Raw genomic sequence first — 27,789 nt, forward strand, 5'->3', positions numbered from 1 at the left:
GGGTTGTGATTCATAGACTTTATGAGTAGGTTAAGGTTAAAACCAAAACTACATATGGGACGTGTGAATGCATTGGCAACAACTTTGGGGTAAAAAGGGGTGTTTTCTCTATCCAATTTTGTTTGGGCTTTATATTGATAAGCTCGAAGAATGGGTAAACAAGACAAATGGAGAGGGGACATGACTAGCTAGCTACGTGATAAAATTACTTTCAAATGCATATGATCTCATTTAATAGACAAAATGACCAATGGGTTGAGAGAGCGCTTGAAGGCACTGGAAACCTTTTGTTATGAAGTGGGAATCCAAGTGAAAGCCAATATAACCAAGGTGATGATCTTATCTTTGAAAAGAAACAGGAAGACTTCAAACATGTTCCTTTTTGAAGGAAATCCTTCAGAGATCATAAATGACTACAAATATTTGAGGATTGCTTTTCAAAACAAACATTGTTGGGAAACATGCATAGCAAAAATAAATCAAGGGGGTTGTAAAGCATTGCATTCTTTAACAAATACATGTAGAAATGCTGGGCTATGGAATTGGAAGACCAAGAAATTGATGTTCAGTCTGTTCGTCACCTTGGTGATCTTGTATGAGTGTGTCATTTGGGGCAGCATCTTGTCAAATAAAAAATGGAGACAAGTATATAGCATACAAAAATTTCTCATCACAACAACCTCAAAATCAAAACATCGGTGCCTTATGAGATCTTATTGCTAGAAACTAGCACCTTCCCCTTAAAGGCTTGGACAATGATTTGATTACTGAGGTACCTAAAGAAAACTTAAAGTATAGAAAGTCACAACTGACCTAAGTTAGTCATAGAGGACAAAACTGGATAGAAGAAAGAGCAAGTGGATGTAGTAAACAATAAATGGATGAAAAACCAAGATGTTGACATTCAAGAGTTTCTGGTTAGCATTGAAGAAATAGAGAAGTTTGTTCACGAAAAAATTTGTAGAAACATATATTCAAAGCATAATTGGTGGAAAAATACATATCATATCAAAGAATTTAACCCCACAACAGATCAGGGGGGAAACACACATGTAGGAATAAATGTTAAGCGAAGAGCAAAAATGCTCATAGGCCAACTTAGAACTAGCTCTTACCATTTAAGGTGTGAAACAGGTAGATCACCGATACCAAAAGAAGAGTGGGAAGACAAGAAATACCTATGCAACATAGAGTTGTTGAGACAAAGTGTCATTTTATCATGGAGTGGTTGACTTACAATATATATGTAAAAATTTTAGAAGAAGACAACTCTCTTTGATAAAATTTAATTGAACATAACCACAAACCTTATTATCAAAATCCATTGTAAATAGAAGATCTCATCGAAAGATTACATCGAAAGATTACAACTGATTAAATGCCCTCTTTTCTAAAAGTGTTTAGTGCTTTCAAAGTCTTGTAAACTTCTTTGGCCTAAAATTCATTAATTAATTAATTTATATGAACAACCACGATGTTCTCGTCACATAAAAATAATTTCTTTTAAATAAAAAGTGAGAAAATCCCTCTTATAACTTGTTATTTTAAAATTTGGCTCCTCAGATTCGGCACAATTTGTCTGGTAGTTGGAGGGAAATTGAAGGATAGGTTGGCAAGCAAAGAAGAATCAATTCTCCTGTTAGCCTACTGCATTTAAAAGATCGGCAGAAAGAATAGAGGTAAAAATTATCAGAGAATCCCCTGTACTTATATGTTTTGTTATAAATGATGGGGCAGAGAGGGGTTATATTTGGGGATGCCCTTCGCCAAGCATTTATGCCCAAAGACGAATACGAATCCCTGCGAGAAGAAGACAAAGCATGGAGTCGCCTCCAGCGCCCGCTTATTATGGTATTCCTCACGCTCATAGGGGCAGCTGTTGTTATTGCAGCACTTATCACATTGAGCGTTGTTTCATCTCCAAATGGAAAACGCCCCTTCTGCCAGAGGACTCGTATTCAACCGCTACGTATGACCGGGAGGGCTTATAATCTCACTGACGAGGAGGCCACGCAGTATTTTTGGATGGCGGTTTTTCTTCCCACTGCAATTTTATTTGGGGTCTCGCTGATTTATCTTTTGGCAGGTTGGTCATATGCCCTAGTGTCTTAAATGTGATTTTTAATTTTAACCTTCCATTTGGTCCTCTTTTTAAGGAAAATTAACGGGCGTGTTTTTCTATCTCGTGCGGAATTCGAAACAGCAGAACGATTACTGACGGAAAATTGACCTTTTGAAATTATTTTAATTGGAGTAGTTTGATGGTTAGGCATGGAAATTCTACGAGGGAAACGTCAGAGTGAGTAGTTCCTCTTGTAAAGACATGTCTATTCCATGGAAAAAAATGTTGTAGCTGAATGGGTTTGATGGTCAATGCATGCTCATTTCATAAAGGAAACTTTTCTCCCTTGGTGCAGCACCATAATATGAATGTGTGTACAAATACTAACATATATGTATGCGTATTGGAGTGAGTCTGATGGTGTGGGCGAGCCTGTTCTACGAGTTAAACCGTAGCTTGAGTAGTTCATCTTGTAAAATCATGTCAATTCCATGGGAAAAAAAATAGTCTTACGGGGTCTATGAAGGCGTGTGTACGCGATGAAGGAAATTGTAGCTGAAGTCTACTGGTCTATGAATGCCCATTATTTAAGGGAAAGTTTACCCCGACCTCCATTGAGGAGAATTTGTCCCTAGCAAATTGATGGTGAAGGCATATGCACACTTCAGGAAGGAAGGGAAAAAGAAGAAGCTAACTTTAGTTGTTCCTAATGGTGGAGGCGTGTGTATTTCTTCAGGGAAAAAATCAGCTTAAGTGGGGTCTCTAATGGTGAAGGTATGTATTCCACGGGGGAAGATTTAGTACAAGTTGTTAGTTTCATGAGAAAACATAGCTCGAATGGTTCCAATGATGAATGTCTGTGTATTCTTTAGAGGAAAACTCAGCCAAAGTCTGATGGTTAATGCGTGTTTTTTCCATAGAGGAGTGCATGTTAAGTTCTATGTTTTGTTCCCCATTTCAGTACCATAGTAGAAATGTGTGTACAAACACCTACATATATTATGTGTACACAAATACCCTCATACATGTATAAACAAATATATACATATATCCTCTTACATTTATGCAAGAACACACAAACATATATGAATATACACGCACATGTATGTGTATGTACATAAACATACATTGTGTACATATTTATAATTTAGTAATTTACATATAAAAAAGTTGAATTCATATTTAAGAATGTGGCTGATGATGATGCATTGCCTCTTCTTAAATCATAAATGTTAAAGATAATCCAAGAGGGAGACATTTTTGGGATGGGAACAAAATATTCCCGGCACTGTTTTAAAAAAAAAATTCTTTTGGAGATGATTGAGGGAGATGCCTCCTTTCACACCGGGGGAGTCTCCTTTCAGTAACAAATAGGGCTAATTTTCTGGCGAGGTCTTCATATCATCAATTGTATATATGCAAGAAGCAATTTTCTTACTACGAAAATGCCGAAACATGGGGCGAAGATATATAGAAACATTCCAAAGTAAGATGTGAAATTATTACCAGGCCGGTATGGCCAAGGTGAACCATGTTACTAATGACCATGATCAAATACAAAACAGTTCCATTGGGGAGAAAATATCTGATCATAGTTGCATTTTAAAGCTTAGGGGGCTTCCCTTCTCTATTACAAAGAAATATATTTTTGAAATTTTTGGGGATTATTTACTGTGAAAAAAAATTCATACTATGAGAAATGGTGGGGAGGACGGGGAGGGATGCTTTCATGTAGTTCTCTTTAGTGGAGGAGTAAATATGTATATCTCCCTGCTGTTCCAAAATTTTCAATTTTTTTTGTCCTCAGAAACCTATAATGATGTCTCCTTATGTTGGACACTCAAAGAAATATTGTCTATATCATAGTGACATTATGTTGAAGTGAGATTGATTCTATTAACCAAAAGTACAAGTGAAATTAAATTGCCTGATATCTACTTGGAAAACACTAGGAAAAAGGCTTTGCTTTTCAATCTGATTAAAGCTCAAAACAATTCCTATTTTTTGCTTTTTCAAACTAAAGGGGGATTTAGGAGGTGGTAGTACCCAGTGGTTGAGGGGAGCCTTTGAGCCCCTAAATACAATTGTAGTTTGTTTTTCTTTTTTGACCTCCGCCTTGGCCATAAGGATGGTCTATGTACTCAATCGGTTTATCTCAAGGTGAATCTTTTTATTAATATTGATGTTAAATGGTTACAAATATATATGTTCAATGAGAACTTACAAAATGCCACCGATAAATTGAGGTCAGCTTCAAAGAACACGACAAGTACCAATAACCACAAGAGATCAAAAAACTAACAATTTCATAGCTCACAAAAGCCAAATTGTATCAAAGAACATATACACGACAATATACAAAATATAGAAAAAAGCCAGTAGCCATTATAGGTTTACAGTTCAACTCTAGCATCATGAGGAAGACACAATTTCTCTATTTGTTGCGTTGGCCTGATCTCTAAACTTTGGCATGGGAATGATCAATGGTAGCTTTGACTTGGTAGATTATACTTTCTTCAACCTACCTTTCAAAGCCTGAGTGGAGTCATCAAGTTCTTCTATGATTTGCTTGTGGAAGGCATGACTAAGGTTGATTTCCTTGACATGGTACTCATCTGGAGTGATCTAATCCTTACCCTTGTCAACTGTAGGAGATGCAATCTGCAAAATTCAGGATCTCGATTCTCCTGTGACAACCTTAGTGAATCTTTTTGCTTTCCTTTGTTCTTTTGATTGTTTTGCTCTGTCCAAAATCTCTTGCAATTTGGTTACTAGATCAACCTCCTTTTCTTGACTCTTTTGAATTCGTTGCTTTAACCATTCTAGAATGGGTATACTTTGGTCTTCCGGGATCGCCAATTGCTCTTTCCTTTGGACCGCTTGAATGTTGATCTCCTCTTCACCTCCTGGACTATCCACTGTCACTTCAAGAGTTACAACCTCTACAATTGGAATCTGTGTCGTTGCTGCAAGAGCTTCTACCTCTTTTGGACCAGCCTTAGCCTCCATAATTTCTCACTCTAAGATTGTAGTGAGACTTTCCTCTATAACCATATCTTGATCTTTTCCTTTCCCTTGCACAAATTTTTCATAGACATTTATACTCAGCCTGTCATGTACTAGCTTGGCCAAATTTTCTTCCTGCTCAAATCTCTTTATGCTTGTCTTGCTTTCTTGCCTTTCAAATGTTTCTATCTCTTGAACACTGGGGGTGTGACTCGGAGAAGAGGGCACATGTCTAGATTTTTGCTTCTTTTGGTGAGGCTCTTGGACATCTGTCCCACTCTTGGGATGCTTTGCTCGAGCTACCTCTTTCACTTTCCTACTTTCTACACCTTCTGATAGAGTTTCTCTTTCTTCAATACTCCTATTAATATTTTCCCTTGTCATTCATCCCTAGGTGGTCAGTGGCCAATTAATCTATATGTAAATCCATTTGCTGGCACAATTGGTTTAGCGAGTTTATGCTCAGTTCACCACTTTGTAAAATCCAAGATTGGCTTTGAAATAGTGTCCAGATTTGTGACCTCTTTCTTTTGCTATTCACATGGATGAATTGTCATTTCTGGAGTGAATACTTTTCGCATCACATTTGGATCCTCTTCCATTCGATCAAGAACTTGGAATATGTTGCATGCTTTGACAATGCTTAATGACAATCTTGAATGCATCCTCTTTCTAATTTCGTTCTCATCCAGATCATTTACCCAAAAATCCTTGAGGTGGACTTTACGATGGTACTTTGATCTTGCTACAGGTTTGATCTTGTTATTGGAATCAAAATTTGACCTTTTTAGATAAAGTGGAAGATGAAAGAAGTGAAGTTCATCTGATGATCTCTTTGCTACCTTTAGACATGAGTATGTCATTGTTTCACCTTTTCCAATGGAAATTGGGAAATGCAATTCGAACTTCCTCTTCCCTTTTTAAATCTTGTCATAAATTGTGAGTGGTTGCGTAAGCTCTAACAAGACCATCTTATTCGTTGGGTATCGAAAGGTTGTACGACTCCATGGAAAATCCCCGAACACAAATGTATAAAAATGTGGGAAATTGAATGAATCAAGCGCCACAATGCTCCACCATTTTCATTGCATCAACTGATAATTTCATGTAGCCTCTTTTACAGGGTCTTGACTATGCACATGGCAAAGACATCATTAACCTTTGCATAATCATCCTTGGAATACAAATGCAATTGTGGGTGGTATTCATGAACTTTCAAGTGTTGGGTTTTGCTCTCAATTGGTCCTTTGCATCTCAGTCCATCATACTTCATTCTTTGTGCTAGTATATAGATGATGTAAGAGCTTATGTAAAACTTTCTTGTGTGCTCCAGAGTTATCAATTGTTCATTCAGGCTATCACTTATGAGTCCAACCCAATCAATCGTATCACCTTCTCCTGCCACTTGCGCAACAAAGTACCATATCCAAGATTCGAATTTGTAGGAATGAGGCATCTAAAAAATGTGACTAAGCATTATGATCATGTTGCTATACTCCCGTTGCAAGTCAAGCCATATTAGTTCCTTAGCAATCTTGGAATGATGCAATCAATTCTTTTTCAATTATTATTTGTTAATTAATTCTTCACAAAATTGAATTCCAATAGTGTAGACTTCGAGTGCCCGCCCTCGTTTGTTTTTCGCTATCCTTGGGTGTGAAGGAATCCCAAACACTTCACATATCGATATTTGAGAAAAATCCGCGAGAATATTTATGTTTGAATCCTTGATTGTACGAACTTTGGGACTATAATGTTTGACGCATTCCACGATCAACTTTGGATGTTGAAAGGCGGGAGGGAAACCAACCACATCAACAATTCCACTTCTCATGATCCTCGTGGCCAGGTGTGTAGGATGATGGTCCTTGTATCCAAACATCCTCCAGTTGAACTCATTCATATCGAGGCTGTCAAGGCTTGTATCTCCAATTTTTGCCCATTTCAACATGATCTTGGACTCAAGGTAGAATCCTCTTTTCTTGTTCTTTATTTGTTGTCCTCTAGTTTCTCCTGATCCTCGCGGTTTTGTCATTCCTCCTCCTTGCAAAACTAGTTTAACACAAGGACTCGCACCCCCCTCTTGAACCTCGAAGTACTCGCCTCCGCACTGGGCACTTGAGTACCCAAGTACCCCCCACCTCTGCCATTCTATAATCATGCGATCGTTGGGATGGGTACTTGAATTTATTTTTAAATTTTGATTTTTGAATGTTACTATTGGGTACGTAATATGTTACTATGTTCAATGTTAAATGGTTCTAGTTCATGTTGCAATTTTGCTATGTTCAAGTATTTTAATTTGGTATGTTCTCCTGAAACATCATTTCATAACTAGCATTTCAAATTCTATATGTATACTATACAACACCCCTCCTTGGCCCAACCTTCCCTTGTCACCATCCACTGGTCATCTCCTTGCCATCTTGAAAATGAGTCCCATTTTCATCCCATCTTGGAAACTCGTCCCTGCATCCTGTCATTTCGATGTACCCCAGTATTGGTGTTACATTGTGCAAAATGTAAACATTCAAACATAAGAACATGAAAGCAGAAAAAAGCTGAGCCAATTTCTCTAAAAGGAGAAGATTTTGAAACATTTGCAAGTTTTATGGATTTTCCTTTTGGGAATTCACTTTTAGGTTTTCCTCAAGAAACATAAACCCTTTTTTCAACTCACTGAAAAATGCCTTTTTGATGAAGTACTCAATCCTCTTTCTCAAATTCCAAGAAAATTCCTTTTCTCTCTCCTCAATAATTTATCTTCATGTTTTATGGGAAAAAATCATTAGTCTTTTAGATGTGCCATCTAAATCTTACTTTTGCTCTCAATTAGTTCGTCAACTTTTTGTGTGAGAATGAAAGAATGAAGTGGTTTCTTTATATAAGCCATCTTTTTGAAGATTTGCCTTTAAAATTGTAGGTTAAATTAGGCCACTACTTTACTTGGTTGCCAAGATTCCATTTTTTGTGCCACTTGTCATTTGCTTTTCTCCTATTTTTCAAAAGGTTGGTAATTTGATTCCTTTGACTTCATGATGAAGTTTTGTCATGATTTATCCCATTTCAATTTTGGAATTTAATTAATTAAATATTAATAAAAAACAATATTTAAGCAATTCTCTTGATTTAATGCTAGAGAAATCATTTCTTTTCAATTTCCTCAAATTTTTAATTTTTTTTGGATTATTTGCAAAAACTAATCAATTTAATATTGATAACTTTAGTGATGGCAGGGCCTGGGATTTCTTCTCCGTTGGTGAGAACAGATGGTTCTTCTCCAACTATGCATGCAATGCGATCTGAATCGTTTTATTCAGGGGAGAGCTCGAAGCTTAAAAAAGTTAATGGTTGTTTTCCGCGTAGCCATGATTGCCCTGTTCTGGTTATTCCTCCAACGGCTGTAATGGAGGACATTGATTATTGGACCAAGCATGCTTTGATATGCAAATTTCTTGGAATCCGGATTTCCCTATCCGCTCTTGAGGCATGGATCCGCCGCTCATGGCAGGTGGAAGGCGATATGGAGATTATGTTAGCAGGGAATAGTTATTTTTTTGTTGTATTCTCTTGCATGTCTGATCGTGATCGTGTTTTTGAAGGAGGCCCTTATTTCTACAACCATGTGGGGTTATTTGTCAAACCTTGGCATTCAGGTTTTAATTCTGCTGAGGATCTCCCTTCAACAGTGCCAGTTTGGGTTCGCTTGCCTTGTCTTCCCTTGGAATTTTGGCGTGAAGACATCCTTTGACAAATTGCTGCTTTGTTGGGGAAGCCGGCTGCGATCGCACATCAATCCCTCGATAAAAAGGTTATTTCTTATGCTAGAATTTGTGTTGAAATTAATTTGAATAACCCATTACCAGATTCTTTGGAAATTTGTCTGGGGGATTCTTCTTGGGTGCAGCAGTTAGATTATGAATCCCTCCCTTTCCATTGCCGGATTTGTCATGAGTATGGTCATTTACAGCGTCAGTGCCCCCGTAACTCGAGTTTCAAAGGAGTGGATGGTTCTACAGTTGGCAATGCTGGTGGTTTGGCAAATACTACAGGGAAAGGACAATCTCAAATGGCTAATACTACCAAGGGGATGAATCCGCAAGATGCTACAGGTAAGGGTAAGGCTCAAATGCAGGATAAGGATGGATTTACCCCTGTTCGCCCTCGAGCTAAGGGACGTGGTCAAAAGAGGCCTTTGAAAGAAAGATTATTTGATTTAGGTTTTAACCGCTTTGAGGTGCTGGATAGTATGGTTCTAGAGGAGGGTATTCCTCCTCCTATCTCTTCTGATCCAGTTTGCCTAGATGAGAGATCTGTTCCTAATGATGCTTGTGGGGCATCCCAAGTTGTAGCATATCAGAACTGTGAGGTCCTTGTAGCTCCTGTGACAGAGGCTCTGGTGACTCCTGCAGTGTTGGAGGATAATGATGTTGTTTTGGCTGACTTGGTTAAGGATGTGCTACCATCAGGTAAGGGCAAGGGATCTCCTCTCCCCTTGGGGTTGTTGCCTCGACCCTTTAAGCGGGCTTCTTCTACTCCCCCTCTAAGGAGTGGGCGCAAAACAAACCAAGAGAAGATTAAACTCACAGGAGATATATTGATTGAGTCTGGTTTAGTGAAACCCTTGGATTCTCATTTTCCCAATTCTACCCAATGATTATTATTCTCTCTTGGAATGTAAGGGGGTTGAATAGCATCCCTAGACAAAAGGCTATTCATAACTTGGTGGTTGATCATAGTCCTGATGTTTTTTGTATCCAAGAGACTAAGCTCTCTGTGGAGTCTATGGTCCAACATGCCTCTAGTATTTGGTCTCGTGGCCAATGCCAGTGTGTTGGGGCAACAGGTAGTGCTGGTGGTTTAGCTATATTTTGGGATCCTCAAAAAATTTCTCCTCTTGGTTGGATGTCTTCTCGCTCAGCTCTCTCTATGGTAGCTTCTGCTCTAGACACAGGAGAGGTAATCATGGTTACTAATGTGTATGCACCTGTTGATCTTGTGGGAAAGGAGGAACTTTGGGAACATATTCAATATGTTAGAAATTGTCATCCTTATCATCCTTGGGTGTTAGCAGGGGACTTCAATTCAGTTTTAAGTCTAGAGAAGAAGCATGGTGGCTTGGCTAGATTGGGGCCTTCTTCTGCTCTTCTTCGGCAACACATATCTCTTTTGCATCTCTCTGATGTTAAGCCTTCTAATGGTCTCTATACTTAGAATAATCGCAGGATTGGTGTTGCTGCTATCTCAGAACGTCTGGATAGATTTCTTGTTTCTTGCTTCTGGGTTAGTGGCACCCTTACTATCTCTTCAGAAATCCTTGATTGGAGGGGTTCAGATCATTGGCCAATCAAATTTTCCGCTATAGAGGCTTATGTTCCGAAGCATCCTCCTTTTAAGTTACAGTTGATGTGGCTTCGTGACTCCTCTCTTCATGATTTTGTTTTTTGTTGGTGGAAAGATGGTGCTCCTGCATATGGTACTGCAATGTTCTCATTTTCTAAAAGGCTTCAATATGTTAAAAGGCAGCTCAAGATATGGAATAGGGAATGCTTTGGGAACCTTCACTTTATGAAGAGGCTTGCTCAAAAAGATCTTGATGTCATCACAAGGGAGATTAGAGATCGAGGTTTCTCAGAGTATCTTGGCAAGGCTGAATCCCTTGCTTCTAGAGCTCTAGAAGAATGTGAACTTTGAGAGGAAATTTTTTGGAAGCAAAAGGCTAGAGTTGATTGGCTCCAGGAAGGTGATCGAAACACTGCCTTTTTCCATAAAATAGTGCAATCTCGCCGGAATCAGAGCCCTATCTCTTCTTTGGTTAATTCTCAAGGTATCCAACTGAATTCCTTGCCAGCTTTGTTCCAGGAGGCTATTTGGTACTTCTCTACCCTCTTCTTTGAGGACTCTCCTCCTGCTGATAATGAAGAAAATATTATTTTGTCCTGTATTCCTTCCCTTATCATTCAGGAAATGAATGATTATCTCATGCGTCCTATCTCTTTGGAAGAGCTGGAGGAGGTGGTCTTTGGCATGCCTAAGGGGAAGGCTCCTGGTCCTGATGGCTTTCCAGTTGAATTCTTTCAGGAATTTTGGGACATCATTAATCATGATTTGTTGGAGGTGGTTAAAGAATCCTATGCTAGCAAGCAGATGCTTCGAGCTTTGAACTCTACATTCTTAACTCTTATTCCTAAGAGAGAGGGGGCTAATCAATTGGAGTTTTTTAGACCAATTGCCTTATGTAATGTGGTTTACAAAGTTATTACTAAGTTGATTGCTGAGAGACTGAAAAGGTGGCTTCCCATTATTATCTCAGAAGAACAAGGTGGTTTTGTTGCTGGCAGACAAATTTTGGATGGGGTGGTTATTGCTACTGAGGCTATTCACTCTATGGCTACTTCAAGGGAGAGAGCCATGTTTGTTAAGCTGGATATGGCTAAGGCCTATGATAGAGTTAAATGGAGCTTCCTAAGGAGTATTCTTCTTTCTTTTGGATTTAGCTCTGACTGGGTGAGTTGGATTATGAGTTGTGTTACTTCTGCCTCTTTTTCTGTTCTTATTAATGGTCAACCTTCTCAACTATTTGGTGCTTCTAGAGGCCTCCGCCAGGGTGACCCTCTCTCCCCATATCTATTCATCATCATGGCTGAAGGCTTGGGCAGATTCATTAAGCATCAGGTGTCCCAGAATTCTATTCAAGGCTGGCGGTGGGGTAATGGCTTACCTTCTCTTTCCCATCTTCAATTTGTTGATGATTTTGCTCTTGCCGGTCTTGCTAGGATCAAGGAAGCTGAAGCCTTTCGACATGCTTTGGACGTTTATTTGGCAGCTTCAGGCTAGAAAGTTAATGAGCACAAATCTTCCATTTACTTTTTTAGCACTCCTGATTCTATTCAGCATAGGATTGTTGGTATCCTACGGTTTCAGATAGGATCACTTCCTTTGTCTTATCTTGGCATTCCTATTGCTGTTTCCAGGCAGCCACGTCTCTTTTGGCAAAATTTGATTACCAAGCTTCAGGATAAGGTAAATCATTGGACTCATAGATGGCTTTCTACTGCTGCCCGGGTTACTCTTCTTCAAGCTGTTATCCAAGCTCTTCCTACTTATAGAAGCATGGTTCACGCTGCACCTATTTACTTTCTCAAGGAGTTTGATGCTCTTTCTCGACAATTCCTTCGGAGTGGTAATTTGCGTAGTACTAAATGGAGTTTGGTTAATTGGGCAACTGTTTGTAGGCCTAAAAAGGAGGGTGGTCTTGGTCTTCGATCTGCTCTATTGAGTAGTCAAGCTTTGGCTGCTAAACTTTATTGGCGATGGTGCTCTGGACAACATCAACTTTGGGCTCGTATTATCACTCATAAATATTTTCATGGTGCTGATCCTTGCTCTGTTTCTGCACTTCCTCTTGAAGGTCGTGGCTCAATGGTTTGGCATACTTTGAAGACAGGTGCGATGTTGGTGAAGAGGGGTCTGTTTTGAATATGTAAAGGAGGTTTTCAGGCTTTGTTTTGGTCTGATGCTTGGGATGGATTCCGTTCCATTTTATCCATATACCCTCATCTTCAGCCTCTTTGTGACTCTTTTCTTGCCGCTGGATGGGATAAAGTGTCTCATTACAAGACTCCTTATCAATTGGGACCTGTTGTTGGTTACAGATGGAAGCATTCTTCTGATTGGCCTCCTGGAGGTACAGACATGGATCGTCAGGAGCTTTCTCAAATTCTGGCCTCTAGAGAGTGTTCTTCTTTGCTTGGTCCAGATGTTTTGGCTTGGGGTGGTACCTTGTCTGGTAAATATCATGTCTCTGCTGGGTATCAGGAGATAACTAGACAATTATTTGGGGATGCTGAGGTCCCTTGGTGGAAGCAAGTTTGGAATAAAGTTTCTTGGTCCAAGTGCAATTTTTTCATGTGGCTAGTGGCTCACAACCGTTGTCTTACCTGGGATAATCTTTGTAAACGTGGATTTTAGGGCCCCTCTTATTGTGTTTTGTGTGGTAATGGAGAGGAGTCTGTCTCCCATCTGTTCTTCCATTGCTTCTATTCTACTCAGATATGGCACCTTTGGTGGAGCGCTTGGGGTTGCTCTTGTTGGCATGCTTCCTCTTTGCCTGAGTTTTGGGCCCGCTTGGGTAGTGCTCCCTCCAAGTCTTCTTCTCTTCATGCTGCTTGGATTGCTGGCCCATCTTTCATGCTTTGGCATATCTGGTTGGAGAGGAATCGTTGCATATTCCAAGATGTTCGGCTTGGTGTTTTACATCTTTGGTGGAAAATATCACATTCTTTTCAGGAAACTATTCTTGTGAAGTGTGAGCTTGATGGGGGTATGGATCCGGTTGATCTTGCTATCTGTAATCGCCTCAATTTTCATCTTCAGGATGGGGCTGCAGCTCATAGGTTTCCTTCTATGTCCAAGCAGTTTCACCATCAGAGGAAGGGTCGGGTTAACCGGGATGGGCACTGGACTCCTCCCTATGGAGTTCTGAAAATTAACACTGATGGTTCTTCCCGTGGGAATCCTGGTCCGGTTGGTATTGGCAGAGTGGCTCGTTGTAGTTCTGGGGATGTTAAATTTTTCTTCTCAGTTCATAAGGGTGATTATACTAACAATCTCATAGAAGCTCAGGCTATTTTATATGCTGTGGAACAGTGTTGCTTGCGGGGATGGAGTAAGATTATCTGTGAGTCTGATTCCCAAGTGGTGGTGAACATGCTTTCTTCGCAAGAGCTTGAGGATGTTAGTTGGCAGCTGGCCACTGTTGTTAAGCAGATTCTTTTCTTCTCTTCCTCTTTACAGTTCATTAGGTTCACGTATATTCCTCGTGAATGGAATAGAACTGCTGATTGTTTAGCCAAATGGGCTTCTAGTCATGATCCGGGTTGGAATATTAGGGATAGGAGGCAACTGTCCTTTGAGATGGTGCAAGAATTTGATGATCTTGTTGCTCAAGATCGAGCTCCTTGTTGAGCTCTCCTTGTTATATTCCTTTCTATCTTAATAAATTTTTACCCCTCTTTTTGCAAAATATTAATAAAATTAATATGTAATTTTATGTAAATCCAAAAAACATTCTTGCACACATAAAAAGTCATTTTTATTCTCCAAATTTGCCAATTGATAAAATAATCAATATCCCATTTTTACTTTTTTTGGAATTCTGCCCAAATAAATTCCAAATTTAAACTTTATCACTTTTTGATTGATTCTCCACCATTTTGCTTTTTCTCTGAGATTGTTGGACTTCTTAAATTTACAAAATTTCAATTTTTTCGTAGTCTCATTTTTCCAACATTTTCAAGATTTCATGGGATTTAACTTTTCCAAATCTTCATAATTTTCAATGTTCACCCGTTTGGACTACACAATTTTCACTTTTCAAAATTTTCCTGAATATTTTGGATTTTCAAAATTTCTCCATCCTCCAAGATTTTTGAACCATTTTTTTCAATTTTTATTTTTCTCGTATTTTTCCAAAATTCCCAAATTTTCAACTCCTTTAGAATTTTCCCAGATCTTATTTTGGCGCTCAACAATTTGAAAGGGGTGCAAGGGTTACCACTATAGTGGTTAAAATCCATGAGACACATCAAAATGTGTGTGAGACAAAATAGGGGGAATATTTTAAAGGGTGTTCTAGATTGCTTTCCTTTGAACACTTTCCTCAATGCATGCAAAAATGTGCTCCGGAAAAGGTGGAGAGTGCAGTTTTGAGAGAATGAAGGATTTGCATCCTTCAGAGGAAATCCTTGACATGGGTGGAAATGCGCTTCATAAATTGTAGAGTGCAAATTTTTAGGGGGTCAAGGATTTTTATCCGTGGAAGGCTTTCCTTGACATGGGTGGAAACGTGCTCTGCAAACTGTGGAGAGCGCAAATTTTAAGGGGTCAAGGATTTTGCATGGTTTGACCATTCCCTGGCAAGTGTTGACATGCGCTCCACATTGGGGGGTGGTGGTGGTGGGTTCCACAAAGGACTTGCTTTCTATTCCATTCCAAACAAAGTACCAACTATAGAAGAAGGGGAATTACACGGTGGACTGCTGCATCTACCTGCCATGCCTGCAAACAGGGGGGTCCCATGACTAGGCGGCGTGTGGCAGAAAGTCACAACAACTCCAGCAATAGAAGACAAGAAATAAATATTATTAATGTCCACTAATGATAAAAAATAGATCAAAGGTCTGGAATATATAGCCACATTACTGAAGTACAATATTGACAGGGGACCTTGGATAAGCAAACACAATAGAGCTAAGAAACAAAGAAGTAGTCAAGAAGGGGTAATCCTAAAATGGTTACCCCAAAACAAGAACAAGAATAATTTTTGTATTGATTTCTTAAAGTGGTGAGTAAATGAAGACAAAAGTTGTCAATCAAGTTGAGAAGCAAGTTCATCAAGAGTCTATACTTCAGTACGTGTTGGAGAGGCCAATGATATTATTCATTGTGTGAGTGCTAATATATTATTTGAGAATACTCATAAAGGGGAGTTGAAGGGTTAAGTGTAATCCTAGGAGGTAGTTGATTCCTCTAAGAAACACCCCTAATCCTCAACGCCAAAGAATTTTTGGTGTTACAGTTAGATAATAAATTGGGAATGTCAGTTTGTCTCAGGGGATCATTCTGTGAAAATTATCTTCATATGTAGGTCATTTACTAAGTGTGGTATTACTAAGGCATGGAGACTTTAAGCAAGGTATAAGATACCAAAATAGAAAAAGAGTTAAAACTAGCCTAGAACTGTACCACATGTTGGTAATCTTATGTAGCAAAGAGATGTAAGTCAAGATATACAATCTCCAACATACTCCCCTAACATTGACTGATACATGTTAGAAAGCAGATGATTTAGTCATACTCTTTAAGAAGATTTTCTGTGGTTCAAAATGGACCCACCGAGAGAAATGGATCCATGTGAAAATATGTTGCTTTTGCTTGCAGATAGAGAGGTCAAACCTCAATTCTTTCTCTAGATAATGGCAACTAAAAGATTGTTGACTTTCGTTTCACACATGAACAAGTTTGAATCAAGTAAGTGTGCTTGTGGTTAACTTCTCATGCATGAAAGAAGAGGAAATTCCTGAAATCTGATCATGACTGTGAAGGTTAGTCATTCAAAAAGCCTCTTTAATTCACACATATCCCAAAGCTAACCCAAAGTTGGTACACATGGTTCTGTAAATCCTGTAGGCATAATATATATTAATAAAGAGTCCCATGGGAATATGTCAACTATTCAATCTCCAGGTCTCTCTCCTGCATCCTATCTAAGCCCAAAGATCAACAGATTTAACTGAATCTTGTGAGAGCTGGTTTCATTTTGAAATATATTAATAAATAGTCCCATGGGAATATGCCAACTATTCAATCTCCAGGTCTCTCTCCTGCATCCTATCTAAGCCCAAAGGTCAACAGATTTAACTGAATCTTGTGAGAGTTGGTTTCATTTTTAAATATATTAAAAACTTGAAGAATGCTCTAAAACCTTAAAAAAGGTATTGAAGTGCATATAAATGTGTCAAACTGCGAATTGGCTTTTGATAACTTGTATAACCCAGTTCCAAATTAACTGCTCAACGGATTTTACAGAAAAGAAACAAGAATAATGTTTATAATATATATGATTTGTAAAAGCCAATATTCGAGTTTAGTAAACAGCAATGAACAGTGGAAACAAATTCACATGAAACCAATAACAAATAACACAGATATACCAAAGAAATCTCAGTGTGAGTAAAACCTGGAAACATATGCTTATTCAGCTTCAAGAGCAAGAATTTGTACAACAGCTTACAAGATTGCCGCAACAGTTATACAGAGATAATTTCAGCCTCACAATCCTCTTTCTTTTCCCAAATACTCGCTTTCACTGAATCACCAACTCCGTGTTAATCAAAAGCTATGTCCTAGCCTCAGCACATGGGCTTCATTTATACGTTTTTAACTGCAAGAACACTCATTAACTCCTATGAGAGCAGTTCTATATCTAGACATCTTGCATGAATTATGCCTACCAAAAAGAAACTATGACTTCTACCTAAACTTGGAGAAGAGTAAATTGGAGTTTGAACTTCCTCATGGATACTTTAAAAAGCTCAACATGGAAACCCTTTTCAAGCTGCAAGAAACATCACTCCCTCTTAGCAAGGAAAGTGTTTGCACAACACCCAACTAATCCCTTGAAGTATACAAACTTGCCCTTCATCAAGGCCTTGGTCAGGATGTCTGCAACTTGCAAGTTCGTAGGAATGTACTACAACTTCATTGTCCTCTTTTGCAGTCTCCAATAAAGTGGTACTTGATCTGAATTTTCTTTGACTTGTCATGAGACTCTAGATTCTAGAGAGTTCGATACAACTTTAATTGTCATAGTAAATGATTGTTGGATCCAGCTGCTATAAAAATGCCCAACTAAAAGTTTCTGAAGCTAGATTGCTTTGCATGCAGCGACACTGATTGCCATATACTCGCTCTCTGCAAAGTTCAGTGCGCCAAGAAACTCCTCCTAATCCCAAATTAAAATTGCACCCTCAAGTGCTTTTCCTGTTGGTTGTAGTGCCTGCTTAATCTGCATTAGTAAGCCCTTCTAGTGTCACTCCATCTTGCTCAAAATACCATCCCATTTGCACTGCTACAAAATGATAGCCTTGATGGATGAATACTTGGCTACTGGAGCGAGGGTCTTGTCATAGTCAGTCCCTTCCTGTGAAAACCCCTTAGCCACAAACCAAGCTTTGAACTTTTCCATGCTATTATCTGCAACTACCTTCTATTTCCCTCTCCAAGGAACTGCTCCTAATCCCAATTTAAAATTGCACCCTCAAGTGATTTTCCTGTCAGTTGTACTGCCTGCTCAATCCGCATTAGTAAGCCCTTCAAGCTTCACTCCATCTTGCTTGATATACCATCCCATTTGCACTGCTACAAAATGATAACCTGATGGATGAGTAATTGGCTACTGGAGCAAGGGTCTTGTCATAGTCAATCACTTCCTGTGAAAAACCCTTAGCCACAAACCAAGCTTTGAACTTTTCCATGCTATCATCTGCGGCTACCTTCTATTACCCTCTCCAACAAATTGCTCCTAATCCCAAATTAAAATTGCACCCTAAAGTGATTTTCCTGTTGGTTGTACTGCCTGCTCAATCCGCATTAGTAAGCCCTTCAAGCTTCACTCCATCTTGCTCAATATAGCATCCCATTTGCACTGCTACAAAAATGATAGCCTTGATGGATGAGCACTGGGCTACTAGAGCAAGGGTCTTGTCATGGTCAATCCGTTCCTGTGAAAAACCCTTAGCCACAAACCAATCTTTGAAATTTTCCATGCTAGTATCTGCAACTACCTTCTCTTTCCCTCTCCAAGAAACTGCTCTAATCCCAAATTAAAATTGCACCCTCAAGTGATTTTCCTGTCGGTTGTACTGTCTGCTCAATCCGCATTAGTATGCCCTTTAAGCTTCACTCCATCTTGCTCCATATACTATCCCATTTGCACTGCTACAAAAATGATAGCCTTGATGGATGAGTACTTGGCTACTGGAGCGAGGGTCTTGTCATAGTCAATCCATTCCTGTGAAAAACCCGTAGCCACAAACCAAGCTTTGAACTTTTCCATGCTATTATCTGCAACATGCTTAATCTTATACAACCATCTAGAGCCCACCGTTGACTTGCCTTCTGGCTGTACCACTACCTCCCACACTATTCTTCATAATGGAAGACTACTCTTCCACCATGGCATCCCTTCAGACTTAGTGGTTGGACACCTCCTGAAATTTGGAAAGCTCCACCTTAATCAGTTCACTCATAAGTGCCATATACTCAGAAAAGCACTTAGGAGCCTTTCCTGTTGGACTGAATCTTATGGAGCACGAAAAACTCTTGGGCCTCTATCAATGTCTGCCCAACTGCCTTGTTCATCCTCCTCCCTATGACAGGAGTCTGAAGATAAGGAATCCTTTGTCTTTCCTCCTGATCCACTTGCTCTGCATGTCTATTGTGTTCTCCAGCTTGCGTGATTGAACTTTGAGGAACCTGAGCTGCCTCATCAGTGGATACCTGCTCCTCCAAAACCTTTATCAAGCTGCCAAACTTCCTAAGAGCCCTCTCCTCCTCAAACTTCACATCTCTGCATACAACTGTGTTCCTGAGGGCAAGAGTCTAAACTTGATAGGCCTTGGAAGTTTCATTGTACCCAACAAGGATACTCTTCTCTGCAGCTGGTTCCAAATTGGTGATCTTCTCTACGATAACATGACAACACACAAGGCATCCAATGATGAAAATGTGCTTCAAATCTGGTTTTTCCTAGCGAACACCTCCTCCAATGTCAACTTGCACAACACCTTGTGTGGGCTCCTATTCTGCAAGTATACAACAGTACTGCAAGCCTCTGACCATAAAAACCAAGATAAATCCTAATCATGGAGCATAGCCTTTTGCTGCTCCAACTAGAGTCATGTTTTTTTGGTTCAGCAAGCTCATTCTGTTGAGGATTGGTCGAACCTGTTAACTCTTTCTTGATACATTCTCGAGCACAAAATTCCTTGAAGGCATTACAGGTATACTTGCCTCCATTTATTCGACTTTAGTGTTTTGATCTTCCTTCCTGTTTGGTTCTCCACAGGAGCCTTGAACTCTTTGAACCTATTGACGTCAGTATCTTTATTCTTCAGAAAATATATCCAGGGCTCTTCTTGGAGAAATCATCAATGGAGGTAACATATCACTCGTACCAATCGAAGGTTACTGTTGCCATGGCCCCCCACAAATTAGAGTGTACTAGATCCAAAATCCCTTTGGACCTAGTATCACTACTTGGAAAATTGGTCTGGGCATATTTCTCTAGTACCCAACCTTTGCACACCTCATCCTTCTCAATCTATAACTTAGGCAGCCCCTTAACTATTTTCTTGAACACATTAAATTCTCCATGGTGAAGATGGGCCATCGTTCTGTGCCACAACTCTCTTATCCTTCTACTGCTCCTTGCAATGCATGCACTGACTCAAATTGTAACCGAAACAAGCTGTTGTGCCTGACACCAATCACTTTTGCTACCTTGGAATCCATGGGATGGATATAGACTTTGCACCAGTCAAATGTCACAGTGTAAAAATGGATTTCAAATTTTGTCATGCTTGTGACATTCAACACATCCTCCACTAATGGAGGTTTGTTAGACTCCCTTTAAAACTTGATTGTGCCAACACTAGCTGCATGAAATTGGCATCGTCTCCAAGCTCAACATAGAGATCCAACTTCTCCAACTTGGTAAAACACTTGTTGACTCTTGTCATGTGACAAGAAGCCCCACTGTCAATATACCACACATTGTTGGCAACTGAACTCAAGAGATGGGTAATGAGTGAAAACTCATTCTCAGCCCGTGCTGCAAACTTGACCACCTTCGAAATAATTGCAAGCTCGACCGCCTTTGCAATAGCTGCAAACTGCCAGACTCCCTCTAAAACTCGATTGTGCCAACACTAGCTGCATTGTATTTGTTGTTTTTTGTCAGCTGAATATAGAAATCCAACTCCCCCAACTTTGTAAAAGTAAAACACTCTCTGACTCCTATCCTGTGGCAAGAAGTCCCACTGTCAATATACCACACATTGTTGGCAACTGAACTCGAGAGATCAGCAATGAGTGCAAACCCATTTTCAAACTGTGCCGCAAACTCAACCACCTTTGCAATAGCTGCAACTTGCTTCTTACTGCCTTTTTGTTCTAATTTGGGCAGTAACTGGCATAGTGATGCAACTAATTGCAACAAAAACGCTTCGCTTAGATCTTTCTTTGTCCCATTCTTGGAAGAAGACCCTTTACTTGCCCCTTTCTTGGCCTTATGCTTTCCCTGGCTTACAAGAACAAGATTCTCTTCATCTTCAACCTTCTCTTCCTGGTCTCTTCAATGAGCACCTTTTTGTATCCCCTCTTGGACAAAATCATCCCAAAGCCTTGCCCAGCTAGGTTGATGATCTCAGCCGGCAACACACTTGACAAACACATCCCAGTGTTTCGAGAAACCATTAAAGGGTATACGCACCAGCTCCTCATTAGCAATTGTCTCTCCAATAGCCCCTAACTCATCCTTGACTTGTGTCAGCCTAGACAAGTTAGATGTCACATTCTCACTCCTGGACATCTTGGTATCGTGTAATTTGCCTTTGAGAACCATCTTACAACCTGATATAGGTTTGTGAGCATATTCCACATCTCCTTGGTGATCTCTTACCCCATAAGGGATAATCCTTTGCGCTTTGGCCTCCTTGACTTCATGTGCATCTTTGGCAATGGGATCATGGGATCATTCATTGGAGTCACTACTGTACTAGCATAGTCCCACTACTTGCTCTCCTTGAGAACTGATGTAATTTGAACCTTCCATGCAAGTAGTTGGAGGCACTCTCAAGCCTATTCTCATATCAAGCACTGGTCTCCGTTGTTGAATTAAATCCTCAGAGAAATTGAAAACTGAAATCTGTCTTTTTTTCTTTGAAATCTTTGACACAAAATTTGGTTTTGTATTCAGAATTTAGAATTCTGATACCATGTTAACTTCTATAACTTGGTTCTAGATGAACAGCTCAAAAAATTCTATAGAAAATGAGAACAATGTATGTCTATCTGATTTGTGACAGGTTGACAGCCAATACTCTAGGTCAACTAACAGAAATGAACAACAATGTACAGAAGAAGACCAATAACGAATAACAAATATATACTCAAGAATTCCCAGTGTGGGGAAAACTTGCATACAAATGTTTATTCAGCTTCAGGAGCAAGAATTCATATAGCAGATTATAAGATCACTACATCAGTTGGATAATTTTGGCCTTGAAATCCTCTTTCTCTGTCCAAACACTCAATTCTCACTGAATCACCAACTAGTGCTAATAAAAAACTATGCCCTAGCCTCAACATATTGACTCCAAGAACACTCGTTGAATTTAAGGATTACCAAAATAATGGATGGTGGCTTTTCCAAAAATAATTGATAAGGTTACACATGTAAAATAAGTGGTAAGATACTACTGATAAACTGTATGGTAATGCCAAAGAAAGTAAAATATAATTGTAAAACATTTTTAATACTTTTTAAAAAGTAGAGAGATTAAGTACAAGCCTGTGACTCCAAATCAGTTTCATATTTAATATGGACATATGCTGCCATAGATGTATGGAAATTGCAGGGAGGAAAACATACCCTTTCTGTAAATTTGTTACTCGTAGGCAGATTTTCACAATTCAATCATACATGCCCTATAGAGTGACATTCTCCTAAATGGTTCAACCATACATGTCACATAAGTAAGATTCTCCTGAATTGATATTGAGGGTTTCACTCCCATTCCAATAAGAATTTGATAATAGTATGCAACAGGAATGAAGTGATGTTGCTTAACTCAAATGACGGAATGAGATACTTCAAAATGAAGAGAAGAAGATGAATAAAAATGTTGATGCCTTTAGGTCAAAACGTTTGTGTGTTTATAAAAATATGAGAAGACCAGAGAGAAATCTGTGGTGCCCCTAGTTGATTGGGCTTGCCATTAGGCCCACAAAAGTAAAACTGTGAATTGAAATGATTAAAATGGTGATGCCTTTAGGTCAAAACTTTTGTGTGTCTATAAAATATTAGAAGACCAGAGAGAAACCAGTGGTCCCCTAGGTGATTAGGGGTGCCATTAGGCCTACAAAAGGAGAACTGTGAATTAAAATGATTAAATCATGATGGTAATTTAATGACACCTATAGCACAAGTCAAGACTAAAATCACCCACATTTTTTGCTCTTTTCAAAGATCCATCAAAATTATTTCCAATGACAGCAATAGAGTTTGAACTCCAAGGTCATTTATTATAGAAGAAACCTTAATTTTAACCATGACAACTTCTAACAACCAAGTTCGTAAGATATTTTCCTTAATCTTTGGGGCTATGGAAGATGTCTATCAAGAACGCTTTTTAAGTTTTTATTTTAAAAGAATGAACCCATGCTTTAATGTACTAAAACTAACGTTCATTCTGTTTTCTCCTTATAGACATGGAGCGAAAGATAAGCATCTAATTTTTTATGGATGAATGGGGATCGCAGGTATTGCTATTGCATATTCTGCTCCACAACGACATGGGTGCTTAAAGACTGTGGAAAATAATTACTGTGCATCGAAGCGGGGTGAGTTACTCTAAAACACAAACAATGATTATTCCAAATGGTTAGTTTTTACATCTGTGATGATGCATTAATCTCAAGGCTTAACAAATTAATTGTTAGCTGCTTCCAATTTGATGTACAAGGAAAATAACCTTTACCATAATAAATTGAGTTGTAACACTGTTTGTACTTTGTATTGCCTTAAATTTTGCAATTGAGCATCATTGGAAGTTACCACAAGTATACTAAATCATTTGTTATAGCAACTAACTTTCTATTTTAGATTAAGCATCAGATTTTTCCTATGTTCGAAATTGAAAACTTACTGCAGTCTTAAAATCTAATATCATACTATGTACATTGCTCTAGCTACCAGTGCATGCAGTCAATAAGATCACATTGGATGGAATGATTATAAGATATCCTCAAACTATTTTAGCATGTTTCAGATGCACTAATTACATGTTACCATGTTGAGCTTCTTCCTTCTTTCAGATCTAGGGTTCCAATGAGCATAGCTGAATTCTAATTGTAGATTTCTTAAGGTTGTCTATTTGTCCTGAAATTACAGACGGAGAAAGGTAAAAATATCCTGAGTATGGCACAGATAATGATTTGAATGAGGAGAAATTGATGTGACTGTAGTAACCTGGTGGTGTTTGGGATCAAATACTAATTTATAGAGTATTCTTCTCCCCTCGCAGGTACGAGTCATTCTGAAGTAACAAGATTTTAAGCTACGAAAGTGCCTTGGTGAACAAGATACAGTATATATAAACAGGATTATATGATTCTAATTCAAAATATCTAAACCTCTTAACTTGGATAGGGTACTGAATGTCAAATTTTAAGACCTACTGAGGAGACATTTAAAAACCTATTACTATTTATTATTTTATTTCTTATCAGGTTAAAGTAAATCCTTCAGTTGCAATGGAGTCCATCAGATTATTGAAACTCGTGGCTGCTAGGAAGTTTGCTTGCACTTTGTTCGCTTTTGATGGGAAAAAACATAACTAAAACATTTTTAGGCAGAATTTGTATCTGATTAGATGAGGTAAATGCTAAAATCTGATGACAATGTGACTGTGATTGTGGGATTACAATTAGGTAGGGTTTGGATTCTTCCTTAACATGCTTCTATGTCAGAAATGTATTTAAGCTCAGTTTAAGAGTTGAGTTTACAGCTGTATGTGCAACTCTTTTAAAGTATTCCTCTTAAGAGTGCAAGAAATGCTCAATGTTGGCTAAAGGCCTTTATTAGTCAGTTGTTCTAATCCTCTACTGGCATGGAGCAATGCCATTGGATATCTGAATAAAAATCCAGCACTGTGGTCTATTACCTGGTTGTAAAGGATATCACTATTTTGCAATTCATGATGCATCCTTGTTGCATCTATCTGTCCTTAACATATTTGCTATTTAAATACAAGGTATTTGCATTCATTTACATAAAGCAAAATAAACTTGGTCAAATCCTTGGGAAGAGGTGCCTGAGTTATCACTTCTCTGCAGAGTACTAGGCAACTCTGAGCAACCGTCACTGCGCGTACAGAGATATTCATCAAACAGCTCTGATTTCGGCTCTTCTTCCACAAGAGGAGACAGATAACTAGGGTTCAATCTGGTGTGTGGTTAATGACCAAGGAGAGTTTCACACACACACACACACATCCATTATATTACCATCTGAAGCACACCTCCATGAAGTACAAATTTGGTGAAGATCAAAGAACACCACTACTGGACACCTGTAGAGTCACATATCTGTAATAGGGTTTGGTTAAGAAGAACTAAGGATGGTATCATCTTTGACTGAGAAAGCGCGAGAGCTCAGAATGCTCACAGGGGCATGCCTTAGGTAGAAAGGTCCTGTTTGGTTAATCCTAGGTGGAGGTTGGATAGTCACTCTAAAACCTCTTTTTACACCAATAGATTAAAGAAAAGGAACATGCACTTGCCTTGATCACCTGGCCTGTGGGCTACTGGGAGGCCTTTGATTTTGAATGAAGTAGATCTTTGGCATTGAGAATTAGAATGAATGGGGCCAGGTTGCACTTGTGATAGTACTAAAAAAGAATGTTGTCTTGATGACCTGCCCAATTTTTGAACAGTCTGCGAATGGATATAATGTACCCTTCCTAGTGATGATTAACAGAGAAGAAATATATCTAGCCTTTTTCATTCCCTGAGGCTAGAAATTTAATTAAATAATAAGGGAATGAGTGAATAATTAAATATTAGCCCAAATAGCTAAAATTTCTCTAGAATATATTTAATTATTTGTTTTAAACTAAAGATGGGGCCACTTTTAAGTTACAAATGTTGTATTACTAGGCAATGTCTTTATCTTGGGTTCTCTAATAAGTGATGTTAATATAAAGTTTATCATGAATTTTATGAGGGGATCACAGCTTTTATGGACAAGGACAATTTATAAGGAGTTCGATGGGAAAGAAAAGATTCATTCATTCATCTTTGATATTGTTTTTCCTCTGCAAGAAATTCAACTACTTTGCTTTTCAAGACGTTGCCCCTGGAAGATTAAACTTGGAAAAAATCCCAAGCCTCTCATGGTTGGACAGTTCCAGTTCTGAATACCGCAGCATAGTCTTCAAGTCCAGACCATCAAATCCTTCTAATTCAGCAATTGCCAGCTGAGTTTCATGCCAAGGGTTTGAGACTTGTACTACCTGTTCATAATCACATTAATCAATAACAATCACAGCCTCTGAGTCAAGCAGTGGGATTACATGTGCAGGCAGGCCCCGCTCAGTCAATTCCTTGGTTGCAGCAATTTAAGTGATCTTTGGTGGCTCCCTTTCAGAGTTGTTTAGCTACAGCAGCACTGCTAAGAACGCAACTATTAACAACGTGAGACCTTTCTAGTGTTAATTTTAATTCAAATCTTCTTGCATGTAGATAAGGAGTTTGCCTTGTATTTTCATTGAGTATTCAATGCTTAGAATCATTGGCTTTCAATGATTATGTTAAAAAACAAAGGATTGCAATCAATCAAATCAATTTAGAAAATTGTATTGAGAAATTCGTAGTTAGAACATTTCGGGATTGCATAAGATTTCTGTCTTGGATTTTTAATAACTGTCATGTTCAAATGACAACATGAGATCTGTCTTCTTGCTTATGTTCTCAGCATAGTTCATATTTGTTGCAATGTCGTGAATGTTTTCTGTGAATGGATGGATCTGCTCCCTTAAAGAGAGCAATGTGTTCCTATTGAATTTTCTATTTGGACATCCTATTTCATGGTAATTCAGGGCAGTTCTCTGTCGTAATTTTGTAAAAAAATGTTATGTATAGTCCTAAAATTATCAATTATGTGCTGTTGCATTTTTCAGATTCAACATACGCAAAGCAGCTAAACCACTTTTAAATTTTTGGAGCAACTTAATGTAATCTATCAATACTTTTGAATTAAATAAGAACAAAATTCGCTGTCTACGTAGTGATAAATGTGTGAGACAACATGAAAATAATGGAATCTTGAAGTGAAAATAAAGTCTTCAATGTTCCTTTAAAGTACACGTAGTTACAGATATTGTACTGTTGAATTTGAAGTTCATTTGGTTACAATTTTTTCTGATAAATTTCAAATGGAAATTTGAATATATGATAAAATTACTACTTATTTTTGTTTGTTCTTTGTTATTAGTATTTTAATGGGAATGCTTTTTTTGTTTGTCTTCAAACAGTCTTCATAATAGGCCTTGCATTTGTAGGCAGGTTATTTAAGTTCAGGTATTCGATTCATTGTTTGACCTTTGCCTCTGTGTAGGTGGTGTCCGTTGTCTAGCAACCCTTAATGTTTCTTTTGCAGCAGTATTTGTTCTCCTTGCACTGTTTCTCGGATCGACAATCCTTACTCTTGAAAGTGATTGCTCTGTTACATTATTCTGGTGCTATGAGGTTGTCTGCTGGGGCCTTGCAGTTATATTTGGAGGGACTGCATTTTTCTTAAGACGTAAGGCAGCAGTTATTCTTGATGAGGGTGAATATTATGGTAGTCACACTATTGGGCTTGAGATGCTAGAGGCTGCTCCACAGCTGCCACAGGCGGAGATAGAGAAACGTGTCAATGCAGGATTCAGTTCTTGGATGGGATCCTCGTTTCTTTCTTCAGACGAAGAGGATGGACCCCAAATAAATGGCCTAGATGATATATGGGAAGATGAAGACGCTTATAGCATGCCAGCAAACACAAGGACAACATTACCGTAGTTTGAGGAATGCAGAAGATTTTAGGTTTTACACGAGTTTTGATCTGTGTGATTATTCTGGCCAATGAATGATTCTTTTCTAAATATGAAGACTGTATGGAAGCCAGTCGGTGTTTGCATTGAAGCTATTGTACATTCACTCTAGTCTTGTTAACAAATGTGAACTGAATGAGTTCATTATTAGGTTTTTCATGAATATTAAAGCTCACACTTGTGGAAAGCACAAGTTTAAACACACGTGCTTTCAAGTGATGCCGGATGTAATAGTTGAAGAGACAAGAAATTTATTGATTGAATATAATGTTGTGATAACACAAA

General features: G+C 38.6%; 1 protein-coding gene across 1 annotated transcript; it reads left to right on the forward strand.

Annotated features, from left to right (window-relative positions):
• Positions 1–1,543: 1,543 nt before the first annotated feature.
• Positions 1,544–27,789, forward strand: LOC149550722 (uncharacterized). The gene is made up of 3 exons (XM_089786288.1): positions 1,544–2,086; positions 23,174–23,254; positions 27,030–27,789. Exons 1-3 carry the CDS (start codon positions 1,726–1,728, stop codon positions 27,470–27,472), a joined length of 885 nt encoding a protein of 294 aa, XP_089642414.1. The 5' UTR covers positions 1,544–1,725; the 3' UTR covers positions 27,473–27,789.

The sequence above is a fragment of the Cupressus sempervirens genome, chromosome 6 (assembly GCF_028749045.1).
Source record: "Cupressus sempervirens isolate cs-2001-9-10 chromosome 6, ASM2874904v1, whole genome shotgun sequence".
Taxonomy (NCBI): Eukaryota; Viridiplantae; Streptophyta; class Pinopsida; order Cupressales; family Cupressaceae; genus Cupressus; species Cupressus sempervirens.